The following is a 15,000-nucleotide window of genomic DNA, read 5'->3' on the forward strand; positions in this document are numbered from 1 at the left end:
TTCAACAGTATAAAATAAATTTGTATTTATTGCTTCTAAATATTTTTTTTAATAGGACTTTAAAAGGATTATTTAAACTTTCAGTACTTCATATTATTTATATTATTGACACTTTTAATAAAAATGTTTATTTTATTTTATTAAAGATATTCCACCCAAAAAAAACAATAATTCATTATATACATATATATATATATATATATATATATATATATATATATATATATATATATATATATATATATATATATATATATATATGTATATATATATAAATATATATATACATATGTACATATACATATATATATGGGGCAGCAATCTTTTCTTTCATTATTTTTTGCTTTTTATTTTTTATTTTTTATGAAAACGCCGTATGCTAAAATGGTAAGCAAAACTAGTGAGCAAATGCTTATCTAAATATGCTATTGAAGATATATATTTATATTTTTATTTATATATAATTATATATATATATATATATATATATATATATATATATATATATATATATATATATATATATATATATATATGCTTATTTATAAATATATATATGTCTATATAAAAGATAAGTCTTGTTAAGAAGCATCAGGCTGTTCACATTTTATGTACCAAATGGCAGATAGTTAACTAAGTTTTTTTCTACTTTCTGTTTTTATAAAAATTTTAATTTAAATTTATTTTATTATATTTGAATTAAATTTATTATTAAATATTATTGAATTTATTTTATTAAATTAATTAAAATATTTTGCAAAATTTAATACACTCTATTTTATAACTTTTTATTTATTTTTAAAATTTCCTAACTATGAAAAATTCTTTATATTTAAGTTATTTTTTAATGTTTGTTATAAATTCCACTATTTTATTTATTCATTTATAGTTTCAAATCAATAATTTTTTTTTATCCCGTTACAAAAGTGTTATTTACAAAGTGTTTAATTCTGTATTAAAAACTGTAAATAAATGCATTGTTAAACTGTATACAAATGGCCAGATAAACAAGCCTGCAGGCAAAATTATTTTAGAGAATTTTGTAAACTTAATATTTGAATTTTACAAAACAAATTTATGAAAAATATTTTTTTAGTTTTGAAATAGCTTTTTAACAAAAGTTTTTCATTATCATTAATTTTTTAGATTGATCATAGAATGAATGTCGATTAAAAATGATTAACTAGTTTATGAGTAGTATGCAAAGATTTTTTTAAAGACAAAATATTAAAAAAAAACTGTTGATAGTTTTTTACTTTATTTTTGACAGTTAAGAAGCTCACATTCGTAAACAATCCCCCCCCCCCCCCATTTGAAAAAAAATAAAAAAACAAAATTGTGAGGAAACAAACTATTTTTTTAAAAAAACGTTCTATTATGAATGTTTTTTTAAAAAAATAGTACAAGTTTAAACAAGTATGTATGTATGTATGTATATATGTATGTATGTATGTATGTATGTATGTATGTATGTATGTATGTATGTATGTATGTATGTATGTATGTGAAAAACACCTCAAGCATAATTTTAAAGTTTTAATTTGTTGGAATACCTTTGAACTTTTGTTTGTTCTTCTGTGATTACTTGATACAGTCGATTACCTCTTTTTTCCTCTTCTTGACTTAATTCTCCACTATCCAGTTCTGACTGCAGTAACCAAGCTGTGCGTAAACTAAACAAAGTGTGATTTTTGGCTCGCAAAGACAAATATGGATGAAGCACTTGACTTATTTCTTCCATATGAAGATACATATGTCTAAATTAAATAAAAATTATTTCTAAAACATCAGCTATATAAAAGACCAGACATTATCTTTTGTATATAAAAGACCAGACATGCTCTTTTATATATAAAATATATATAAAAGACCAGACATGGTCTTTTATATAACTGATTTTTTCAATTAAAATATTCTTACATAAGTTCTGCTAAGTACACATCTACCTCATGGTCGTTGAAATTCTAAATGAAAATTTTCTCACATATATACTTGTTTAAAGTAATAGTACATATAAGAAACAAAAAATTATTTCAAAACTTTATATTATATGAATTGTATTTATATTAATTTTGGGTAAGAAATTCAAACAACTACCCACAATCAAATACATTATGTGATGTTGGTAAATTTTATCTTTTGTTAAGTTTAATTAAGTTTAATAATAGTTGTTGGGTAATTTTAAATGCTTTGTTAAGTTTAAAAACTAGATGAATTTGAAGAATATCTTTGATGAATTAGAGAAATATCTTTAGATGAATTAGAAGAGTATGCTTAGATGAATTAGAAGAATGTGCTTAAATGAATTAGAGGAATATGCTTACGTGAATTAGAGGAATATGCTTAGATAAGCTAATTGAATGTGATGTGATTTTGTTAAATATATGATTCTACCCAGAATGTTTTAAATGTTTAGTTTAATAAATAAAATTAGAAGAATAAGCTTGAATTTTAATATTCAAAATTTATAAATTAAGTGCTGAAAAAGCACTTAATTTATAAGAAAATGTAGTTATGTCTAATTAGTGTAAATTTAAAAATATGTAAATGTTAAAGTTTATTTTTAGGTTTCCAGTTTTACTTTCCAAGTTTTTTACAAGTTGAGTTTGCATTAGGAAAAGCGGTATATAATATATACATATAATATCTATAAAACTATAGAATTGTTTTGTTTTTTAAAAAATTGAAAAAACTGAAAAAAAAAAAAAAAAAAACTGAGGATTTGAACCTCCTACATACCAACGTTAACTACTTTATAAGCAGAATGGGAGTCTTAGAAAATATGTTTTTAATTAAAACAATTGAAAATCCTAATTTTATAAACTTATAAAAATATAATACTTTACTAAAAATTTTTTATAATAAATGAAAGGAAGTTTTAAAATTATTTAATATTAACGTAATGAGATAACTTGGGGGTTTACGACTATTTTATCACTCCCCGGTTTGAAACATTGTTGTTTCTGACATTGTTGCGCATTGAACCCAATGTGCAACAATGTCAGAATTGAGAAAATCATTAAAAATAGTATTATACTCTGTGTAATATTTTATGAGCCAGCTGAGATATTCAAACCTAAAAATGGTCAACATTTAGTTGATGTGCATCGGTTAGGTTATCAAATCTGTATTTCTATTCTGTTAAACTTTTTATCTGCATAACTTTTATAAAACTTCTAAAGTATTTAGTTTTAAAGTAACAGTTTGTCTAATATCATTATCATAAATAGTATAATTATAGTATATACGTTTATTAATAAAAAGTTTGTATTTTTTAATTTTTTTTTAATCTGTTTTTAGAATTAATAAAGTTTATATTTTCAAGATGTAAGTAATAAAACATACTCTACTTTGTAGATAATGTATTAAAATCTTGTATTAACTGACTGTTTGAATTCAAATAAGCTGACAATGAGCTTATTTTAAATATAAATAAGTGTTGTTATCTCTTATTGTTTTTATATAACTTTATGTTAGATACACGATTTTGTTTTCTGTGAACCTTGTATTGTCTGGTTGTGAACCTTGTATTGTCTGGTGGTGACACTTAAAGTATTATAGGTTTATTTTACTTTTTTTTACTTTATTAATCTTTACATACACTTTTTTTGTTTGTTTGTATTTCAACAAATTTTTCAACAAATCAGTCTGAAATGTTTAAAATTGAATAATATTTTTAATTTGTATTTTTAGTGCCACGACTAATCACAAGTCATAGGTTTTAATTCATTTATAATTTATTTTTAGTTAATAAAAAGCCAAGATTTTGAAATGAATTATTTTTCTGTTTACTAAAAATTATTGAAGAAAAGAGACTGTAAAAACAAAATTAGAAATGGTCAGTGTGGAACAGACTTACCATGAACCGCATCATATGGGTCCAGACAGCTAGTTATTATTATTATTGTTATTATTATTACTATTTTGAATACTAAATATTACATTAATATTTCTTTTATTTTATTTTTATATGATGTCACTTCCTTGACCAGTTTAATTAGTAGTAATTTAGTGATTTGCAGGTAGTATTTTAGAGATTTGCAGGTAGAAATTTAGTGATTTGGAAGTAGTAACTTAGTGATTTGCTGGTAGTAATTAAATATTTTACTCTCTCTATTATGAATAAAATAACAACAAACAACTTAATATATTCAAAACTCCTACAATGCATGTTAAAAATAAGTTTTAATTTCATGTAAAGGGTTTAAAATTAGTCACCATTCGCCCTTACACAAATATACATTTTCTGGATATCAAAGTAGACAGCTTATTTATAGAGAACCTAAAATGTAGTTGTTGCAAAAACTGGTTATTTTGTAGAAACATTTTGTTTCTTTTTTCATTTTCTCTTTTAAAATTTGAATTTTACATAAACAAGCTCAATATAAACCCTTGATTTAAACTAGTTTTGATCAATATTTTTAAGTATATACAGAGAAGTTAATTTCACTATTTTATGCAAAATATATAACTAAAAATATATATTTGTGCAATTTTTTTTGGCTAAGGCTACAAAAAATTACATTTAGATTTAGGAAAACTCTTATTTTTTCTAAAAAAATAAAAACTCAAAGTTAATAACTCTGAGGAAAGTATAAATATCAAGTTTAGTTTGATTTTAATTCCAGAAAAAAACATCTTGAAATCTTTTAGCAAAAAAAGATTTCAAGATAATTTTTAATATCTTAGATAAAATTAGAAGATTAAACATAAATCTATTGTAACCACTATTGTCTCCTCATTATCTAAGCAACAAGCTTAGATTACGGGTAGACAAGCTTGTGTTGCTTAGATGATGAGAAAGTTGATTGAAGTTGTCTTGTACCAGATGTAAGTTGTCTTATGCCTGGTACACACAAAAAGATCAAAAAAAACTTCTTCAACTATAAAAAAGAAAACAGTGTTTGTCAAGCATTGGTTGAGTTCATAAACATTACTGCATGCCGGGAGCAAGACAAAGAAACACAAAGCCATTGGTGCTAGATGAAACTGAAAGAAGCAAAGCAAACTTTCTTTTTTTCACATATTCACTTCCAACAAGGCTGCAAGCAACCACCATTAGAGTTGGAAGTTACTGGAAGTTAAAAGATGAAATTTGAATGAAGGAAGATGAAGGAAGTGAATTCCAAAGGACTGATGTTCAAGAAAAAAAAACTAGACAAAAAAGAATTTTTGGAGCACTTAGGAACATTCATAGTAAAAGAATGAGACTTAATTGAATGACGATTAACACAAGAATAACTAAAAAAGTGTAGAGCCAAATATTGACCTTGAGAAACCCCTGAAGTTACAGAATATGAAGAAGAGTGCTGTCCATCAAGGACAACTTTTATACTACTTTATAAACTGCACTTTTACAATAATAACAACAGTGAACTTATACAATAATAACAACAGCACACATATTTTATTTTGTGAACTTGTTACCATACAATAAAAGGTTTATACAGTTTTAATTTTAAATTAACTTTTTAAGTGCGCCTGAAATAAGTTTACAGTTATAATATTTTGACTTTTCTAAACATATACTACTTAAGCACTTCTTTTGAAATATGGTACTATATATGTACAACTTAAGAAATATATGTACTACTTAAGCACTTACCTTTGAAGGTAATTGCTTAAGTAGTACATAAGTAGATAAGTACTTAAGCACTTACCTTTGAAAATGTTTGAATTTTATACACTTAATTGGAAATACAATATAAAATAAAATACATTAAATACTGTGAACTATTTTAAAAAAAATTATAGTGGAGATAAACTAGATTATTCCTTTTATCTTAAAAAGAAAACCTGTGCATTGCTTACAATACACAAGTAAAAAGTGAATCAACACAAAGTTTGATATATGTTGTACTAAAAACTGGACTTTTTAGAAATGAGTTTTAAAGCATAAAGCAGCACGCAAAGATTAAACTATTTTACATATGCCTAAAATGTTTTTAGTAAAGAGACTTTTTATAATTTTTTAATTATTAAAATAGATTAAAGATATTTTTTAAGTTTAAAAAAAAAAGAAGTATCTAACGTTATAAAAACCACTTTTAAATAAGTATTATGTAATTAATTTCTATTTCAACTTTTTTTTTAAATATTACTAAACACTGTTTAATAACCAAATCTTATTTTTGCTTAAAAATAAAATTAGCTTATTTCTCTTGCAATTCTTGTTTCAGTTTTCTTTCCTCTTTTTCATTTTTTTTGTACTAAAAATAGTATGTTCTAAATTCAAAATGGCCAATGAGTTTGACAACACAACTTGTTCATCTTTTTTTATTGAGGATTTAAAACTTATTTTGAGAATCATTCCACAATTGCTAGCTTTGTTGTATATTAACTTTAGCAATTCCATGGGGTCTAACTTGCTGGAAATAAATGTCAAAAACTTTTGCAAAATGTTGATGCTGAAATATCAAACGGAAATAATGCATTCATAGTTTAAGACTCACTGGCAAAGATTCAAGTGAAAGAATTTATATCTGATGTTATAAGTTAGACAACATGAGGTAGAAAAAAGGCTTTACTTTAGAGTCAGAACAAAACCTTTTAGTGAACATCAGAAGAACAAATTTTTGGTGAATGCCAGATGAAAAAACTTTTAGCGAACAACAGAAGAAAACCTGAAAGTAATAAAACGGTTTACAAAGATTAAATAAAAATATATATTTCTCAGTAATAAAAAATAAAAATACATGCAAATAAAAACTTTAAAAATAAGTCTTTAAAAAAATGTTCATATAACATGACCAATACAAGAAGTATAACCATAATTACATAAAATGCAATTAGAATATCCTTGGAAAAACGCTAAAATATATATAATTTTTTTGATTAATGAAAAGATACCACAAATTAAAACATTACAATTATCAAATCATAAAAAGAAAATAATAATAATAATAACAAGACTTACAAAAAGTTTATTTCCAAGATATGCTAGCACTCCTTCCTCTTTTGAGTTAAACATGTAAGAAATAGCTATAGACATATTAAAGAGTTTGGATTCAAACAATCTTAGCAACCAAGAACCTTGCTCAGGAGGAAGTGTTGAATCATTTGATTTTGCTAACAACTGACGGTTCTTTTTATCTAAGCTTTTTCTGCTCCTTTGCTTGCTCCTTTTTAGTTTTGAATAGCTCATAGAAATTTTTGATGACTTTGCTTTTGTTTCGATTATATGGCCACATTTACATTTAAGGGGTGTACTTTCATTCTTTGCAATTTCCTTCACAATGCAATGCTTGCATGATATATTGAGTTTTGCAAGTTTTTCACAAGAGACACCATCTTTTTCACTGCATGAATCAACAGGAATTTTGTGGGTCATGATAGATACCTCTGTAAGTAATATATATATATATATATATATATATATATATATATATATATATATATATATATATATATATATATATATATATATATATATATATATATATATATATATATATAAATATATATATATATATATATATATATATATATATAACGGGTGATGCAAAAGTTATCTGACAAATCCTAATCTCATTATTTGAGCATAATAATTAGTTTTTGTGGTTTTAAGCGTAGGCATAAACATTCTATAAAATATAAATTTTATTATTTGAAACACAATTATTTAAAATGAGGTTAAATGCAGTTGAACGAGAATCTTTTCGAAAGCGACTAAAAATGTTTTTTGTAAATAAACCTAATATTAAAAAAAAAAATCGCAAATCATTTTGAAAAGGAAGGATTTGCTCGAAGTACAATATATGATAACCTAAAAAGACTTGAAACTGTTCAATCGTTTTCTGATAGAAAGCACCCTGGTTGTCCAACATCCTGGACTAGAGAAAAGAAAACTAAATTAACGAGACTTGTAAACAATCGAAAAGGGGTCAGTCAGAGAAAAATAAGTATTAAATTCGGTGTAAATCAATCGACAATTGGTCGTCAGTTAAAAAAAAATGAATATTAAATATAGAAAACGTGAAAAGACTCCAAAATACACTATAGAACAACAAATAAAGGCAAAAAAAAGAAGCAGGAAACTAGTTAACCAACTCTATAACACAAAATCGCTTCTAGTCATCGATGACAAAAAATACTTTTGTTTTGCAGGGAGCAACATGCCTGGAAATTCTGGATACTACACAAACAACAAAAAGACATGCCCAGAAAGTGTTTGTTTTATAGGAAAACGACTTCTTCCATTTATTCACAAGTATCGTGGAGACTTTAACTATTTATTTTGGCTTTAAGTTCTCATTATTCTAAAGATTCTCTAAATTGGATGGACCAATATGTCTATTACGTTGATGGTGGTGTTTTTTCATATAAAAAATAATATATTTTTATTAAAAGATAAATGCTTAATTTAAAAAAAATATAATTGTAGTTTATTTTTTTATTTATAAAAAGTTATTGACGTTTTTATTTTGTCCGATAATTTCTGCATCACCCATTATATATATATATATATATATATATATATATATATATATATATATATATATATATATATATATATATATATATCCGATATATATATATCCGATATATATATATATCCGATATATATATATATATATATATATATATATATATATCAGAGGTGTCTAGTGAGCACAAAATATATTAGTATTTTAGTGAAATAAAAAACAATTTATAATACATAATTAAAATAAAAAATATAATACAAAGGAAATAATAAAAATACACTCAAATTTACAGTTAAAATTCATTACACAAAAGGTATTGTACAATAAAAGGACAGGATGTAAATAAAAGTTAGATTAGAACAATTCAATACCTCTGTGCCTAACTTGTTTGTTTAACTCAGGGTTCTGCCATTTTATATAAAGACTTTCTTTTTCTAATTCAGTATCCCCATTGGCAGAATCCAGAATGGTAAAACATTCTGCAGTTGCTTTATTAAAACAATTAATGTTGGATTTAATATGTTATTTAATCACATATATAAATATATGTGATTTTTATCTTCCTTTAAATGTTTATCAATACGTTGAGAAATGTGGCGGAAAGTTCGTCATATGTAACAAACATTACAGTTTGCACAATTAAATTTATAAACAACGTTAGATTTTAAATTTCTGGGAATAATATCTTTTAATGAATAAAACTGTTGAATTTTAGAAAAAGTAAATGCCAATTTTATGATAAATTTATCTTTGCAAAACAGCTTTACTGACTCCGATATTTTGTTTTGAGCGTTTAAAGATAATTCACCAATATAGGGTAATTTAAAATATTTACATTCATATTTAGGTTTTTCAAAAGTTTCAGAGAGTTTAAGATCCAAATATTTTTTTAAGGAATTATCTATTAATTTATTAGGATATTGATTCTTAAGTAAAGTTTCTTTATGGTATATGCTAGTTATGAGGTTATTTTGGTTTTCAATACAAACATCAAGAAAAGGTAATTTACCATTTTGTTCATGTTCACAAGTGAATTTCTTATTCGGGTATTTAGAATTAAAATAATCAAGAAAATTTACAGTCATTTTTAGATGGAAAAGATGTGAAAATGTCATGAACATATCTCCTATAAAACAATGGCTGAGTGCCGTTATACTTTTCAATCCATTTGTTTTCAAATTCACCCATAAATAGGTTAGCTAACACAGGAGCCAAAGGAAAATATAAAATTCAACAGTTTTTTTCATTAAAAGATATTATTCCCAGAAATTTAAAATCTAATAAGGAATTTATTAGGAATTTTTCGTATAAACAATGATTGCAAATTTTTGACAAAGTGTTATAAGGATTGCAACGTATATTTTGGCTTATGTGAAACTCCATTTAAATTTCAGTATGCTAACCATCTAAAATCTTTTAACATAAATAAATATAAAAATGATACCGAATTGTCTAAAGAAATTTGGGACATAAAAGACAAAATGTTTACACCCTTAATTAAGTGGAAAATTGTAAAACGTTGCAATCCTTATAACACTGTGTCAAAAATTTGCAATCTTTGTTTATACAAAAAATTCCTTATTTTAACATATAAAGGTGATAACTTGTTAAATAAACGAAATGAGTTGATTTCAAAATGCAGACACAATAAATTCCTCTTATCTTTTTTTGACACCGGTGATTAGCTAATATTTTGTTTTTTTGTTGCCATCAAGTATGTCTTAACGACGTTAAGATCCCACTACACAGTATTTTGTAATTTTAGCGGTTTTTTTTTGTTTTTGAATTTGTATTCAATGGCTGATGATTGCCGTATAGGCATGAAACTTAAAGTACCATAGAAAAAGTTGTTTTTTCTTCGTTAATATATATATATATATATATATATATATATATATATATATATATATATATATATCTTATATATATATATATATATATATATACTCTTATATGTTGTCAAATAAAATAATATATAATATCTCTTATATGTTGTCAAATAATATAATAAATAATATATATATATAATATATATATATATATATATATATATATATATATAATATATATATATATATATATATATATATTTATATATATTTATATAGAACTCTTATATGTTGTCAGAAAGTTTTTTCTGTATTTTGTTGACAAAAAAACATTTTTTTTAAAAAAATAAAAATAAAAACATTGTTTATATTGTTAAAAACATTAAGAATGTTTTTAAAAACATTCTGGTCAATTAAATTTGCATTTTTGCGGATTTTTTAAAAAACGATTAATTTGTAATTAAATTAATGGTTTTTACTTTCTGACAACACGCAAATGTTTCCATCCATACTCCCAAATGCAACAAACTATATATATATATATATATATATATATATATATATATATATATATATATATATATATATATATATATATATATATATATATATATATATATATATATATATATATATATATATATAATACATAAAAATACATTACTAAACTATTTTAAAAATTTAACAATTGCCTAACGATATGCCTTAACTTTAAAAAGTCAGCATAATTACAGACAAACTTCTTTTAATTTGCATAATATTATTGCAGAGACTGCCAAAAGGTCATAGAAAAAATTAATAAAATTATTAAGAGATAATATTCGCAAACAATTAAGAATCTGGACTAACATTTTATTATTACAGGCAAAATATAATTATTTTTACTTGAACTTGAGTCTTGAACTACCAAAAAATGGTTAGAAACTTTATGTAATAAGAAAAAAAAAACAGAAAAAAAGTATTGTAGAATATATTAATTTTGAGCCAGGAGTCTTGGAACTCTTTTTATGAAACTTTGTTTGAATAAACATATATTTGATTTTTTTGAACCAGCTGCCTTAACTTTTTTAAAAATAAATAACTGTGTAAAAATCGTTTTATTTAGCAATCCTTCATGGATTACATTATAGAACTAACAGAACTTATTTACATTCATGGTAACATAAATATATATTTACACATACATACATACGCACAATGAATATTTCAATATAATGTCAGCAGTGACAATTCATGAAAGGCTAGGTGTGATATTTTTGCAATTGTGTATGCATATGCAAACAACAGGAGTACTATAACATTGATACAAGATGGTTGGAGCAGTGTCAAAAATGATCAAATTATTGCAAGTAAATTTCTGTTAATACATCAACAATTAAGCATTAAATTTTAGAGATGGCTTTTGGATGATAGGAATGTATTTTTGCCACAACTTCCCAATCGTTTAACTCTCAAGTAGACTGTTTAAAGACCTATATTAAAAATTATGATCACTACCATGATATTTTAGAAAAGCATGAAAATTATATTAAACATAATATCAAGATACAATCATAGATAATGGTGCAACCTCTAGAGAAAATCTTCAAATTCAACTCGAGAAATGTGAGATAAAGTAGATATGTAAAATTAAATTAATAGTCATTAAAATATTTTTAAACTATGGTTTCAATATAATGTTAAATAATGTTTATTGAAATAAAAAAAACTTTAAAAAATGTTTATATTTATAGCTTCAAAACGATTCAACATCACCATCAGATGTATGTAAAATTGGTTGTCTCTCTTTAAGGATGAAGACATAAAGCAATATTATATTGAAATTAAGCAAAAATTTGATTGTCTACTGACACAACATTTGACTAATAAATGAAGTCCATTCAAGATTTACATTTCTCATTTACAAAGTATAAACAGGAATATATTTTTCATTTATTTTAGTGTCTGTATATTGTACATAACATATTGTTTATAGTTTATATAAGTATATTTATACAAAAAAGTGGCAAATTATTCATAATGTAAGATTTATAAAAGCTAAAAAGAGAATTACCTGTTGTAAAAAAAGGACATTTTGGGTTGTTTTTTTTGGTTGGGTTTTTTTACCAACCCTGATTTTTTTCAGAAAAAGAAGAAAAAAGAAATCACAAAAAAAAACAATTTTTTTTCCTGTAACAATAGTACTTCTTATTCTAATAACTGCCCAAACCCTCAGTCAATGTATTTATTGAAGCCCCTGCAGCTTCCTATTTCAGTTTTTTCCTGTCACAATAGTACTTCTTATTCTAATAACTGTCCAAACCCTCAGTCAATGTATTTATTGAAGCCTCTGCAGCTTCCTATTTCAGTATGACATCATCATGGCACATTATATAAGGCTATTATATTAAATTCAGGCGTTCCTGAATTTAATACTTACTAAGTAGGGGTAACATACACATCTTTTTGGCTTGTGCAGTAGTGACTGACCGAAACCGAAAAAAAGCTGAAACCGAAATAACCCAAAATTTCAGGTACTCTAGTTTGGTGCAAACTGACATATTATAATCGGCAAATATTTTACCAATATCAACATTTCACCTAGTCAAAATCAATTTCATTAGAAAAACTTATTTAAAAATGCAATTTTACATTTGTTATTTTTTTATACTCGTATTATGTTAGAATTGGCTGATGTTCTCGCAACTGGCTGATGTTCTCTGCAACTGGCTGATGTTCTCTGCAAAACAAGATTTTTTCAAGGTATTTTGTGAAAATTCTCAAATTATTTTGTGAAAATTCTCAAAAATAACTGTTTTTGGAAAATTAGATAAAAATCTTACAAATTTTTTGGTTATCGGTATGTTTTTCAACCGAAATTTTGCTTTATACCAACTTTTATAAAAAGTACCAAAACTGAAATTTTGGTATTGGTTCAAATTAAAATTTTGGCGGAAACCAATACCAAAACAGAATTTTGGTAAATCACTATTGTGCAGTTTCACTTCTCAAAATAAAACTTATATATGTAAAAGAGTGCTGAAAATGGGTGCTACAGACACCCAATGTGTGCGTGTTTGTCTGTGTTTGTATGTGTGTTGATATTCAAAAAACTTAAGGGGTAAACAAATTCTATCTGTTGACCAGCTTTGTACCCCTTCTTCATCTATTAGGCTGGATTAGATGTATTTATAATACATTGTTTCCAGTTAAGGATGTTAAATGCTGGATCTTTTTGACTCATTGCATAGGTTTGGCTTGTGTCTCTTGTTATGACAAGGCAATTCATTCTATTATCTGCTAATTAGGGTACAGCTCTAAAACTTAGTTTCATTATTCTGAGGCAAGCTGGTAGTCAGGTTTCCTAAACTCTGTGGTAGCTCTTATAGAGGCTGATTCGATTAACTGTCAACAGCTGTAAAATATCAGAGTACTAACAGTGCTATGTTGCGCATGGATGGTGTCTCTGTTTGTACTTTTGGTGTGCCAAAAGTACAAACAGGGTACGTTTTACATTGTTGTGGCCATATTTGGAGCCTTTCGTTACGGCTTCGGGTTTATAAATAGTATTAAGGCGATTGCTTAGATAGTATTTAGTACACTATTAAATAGTGTACCAAATACTATCTTTTCTTTGAGTCAAGTTCTTTGACTAATTTGAAAAGTGACTGAGGTGTCAGGGATTATAAAAAAAGAACCCATTGTCATCACCAAGTTCTCTGAATCTATCATTCACTAATAATTGTGGTCTTTTAAGTAATTTTTTTCTTTCTTTCTCTTTGTTCTGTATCACTCTCATTCATCTCTTTTTCAGATGTTATTTCTGACCAAGTTGACCAAGTCTTTTCTCTTTATCTTTCAGCCAATATTGTTGTTGTTGTTATCGACTTTTAGTGCTCATCACACTGAATAGCTTGGTTCCAAATCTGCAGCTCTCAGTAGATTTTGAACTGCAAGACTCGCAGGTGTTAAGGCCCACAACTTTTGATATTCTCAATTTCTAACACAAATAATCAACTTTCCAACTCACTTTCCAGATTTATTCCAAACTCATTTTCTCTACTCAACTTATGTCTTGTTTCTGATCCTAGTCACTGCTTAGTTTCTCCACATTAACCCATAGGCACTTCTGATCACGATTTGATCTCTCTAAAACTATTATCTCATTCTTCTTTATCATCAGATGAACAATTCGACAATTCCAAATCAAGCCTCACTCTTCTCCATGGTTTTCCTCTCATTGTGCTGCTGCAATTTCCAATCACAAAATCTCTTTTTTATCACAAAAATTAGTCTCCAGAGACTTCTTGAGAACCTTTACCAGTGTCTATGATAAAGGCAAACCTGTTATTCCTCCTCTCTAGTGACATTCATATCATTACAGTTTCTGTATTTAAAGTGACTTCCTGCTTAGACTCTTCTGCAGCTTGTGGTTTCCGGAACCTCTCATCTATACTTAAAAAAAGTTTAATAAGTGCTTATCAGTCTTGTTTTCCAGCCTGCTGGAAAGCGGCATCTGTTATTCCTATTTTCACAAATTTTGAAGCTTTTGATAAAGTTTTCCATGCTCGTCTTCTCCATAAGCTACCTTCTTACAGGGTCATTCCAGCTCAATTCAATTTATGCTCGTCACCATGCCGTCTCAGATTTTGATGATTTTTGGAATACAAGCTTATATTAATGAAAAAAACTTCACTTCAAATTTTAGTATCTGACTCCTAACGGTTTTAGAGATATTAATACTCAGTCCCAATCTCTTTTTTGGT

General features: G+C 25.5%; 1 protein-coding gene across 7 annotated transcripts in view; it reads right to left on the bottom strand.

The window, feature by feature from the left end:
- Positions 1-15,000, bottom strand: part of LOC100204814 (phosphatidylinositol 4-kinase beta) — a 47,888-nt gene that overhangs the window by 23,948 nt on the left and 8,940 nt on the right. For all 7 annotated transcript variants that reach the window (XM_065790888.1, XM_065790887.1, XM_065790890.1 and 4 more), the window contains 3 exons: positions 6,917-7,341; positions 1,921-1,964; positions 1,554-1,757 (listed from right to left, as the gene is read on the bottom strand). In XM_065790888.1, coding sequence (XP_065646960.1) covers positions 1,554-1,757; positions 1,921-1,964; positions 6,917-7,330 — 662 coding nt within the window. In that variant the 5' untranslated portion in view covers positions 7,331-7,341. The remainder of the gene's footprint in view (positions 1-1,553; positions 1,758-1,920; positions 1,965-6,916; positions 7,342-15,000) is intronic.

This window comes from Hydra vulgaris, chromosome 02 (genome assembly GCF_038396675.1).
Source record: "Hydra vulgaris chromosome 02, alternate assembly HydraT2T_AEP".
Lineage (NCBI taxonomy): Eukaryota > Metazoa > Cnidaria > Hydrozoa > Anthoathecata > Hydridae > Hydra > Hydra vulgaris.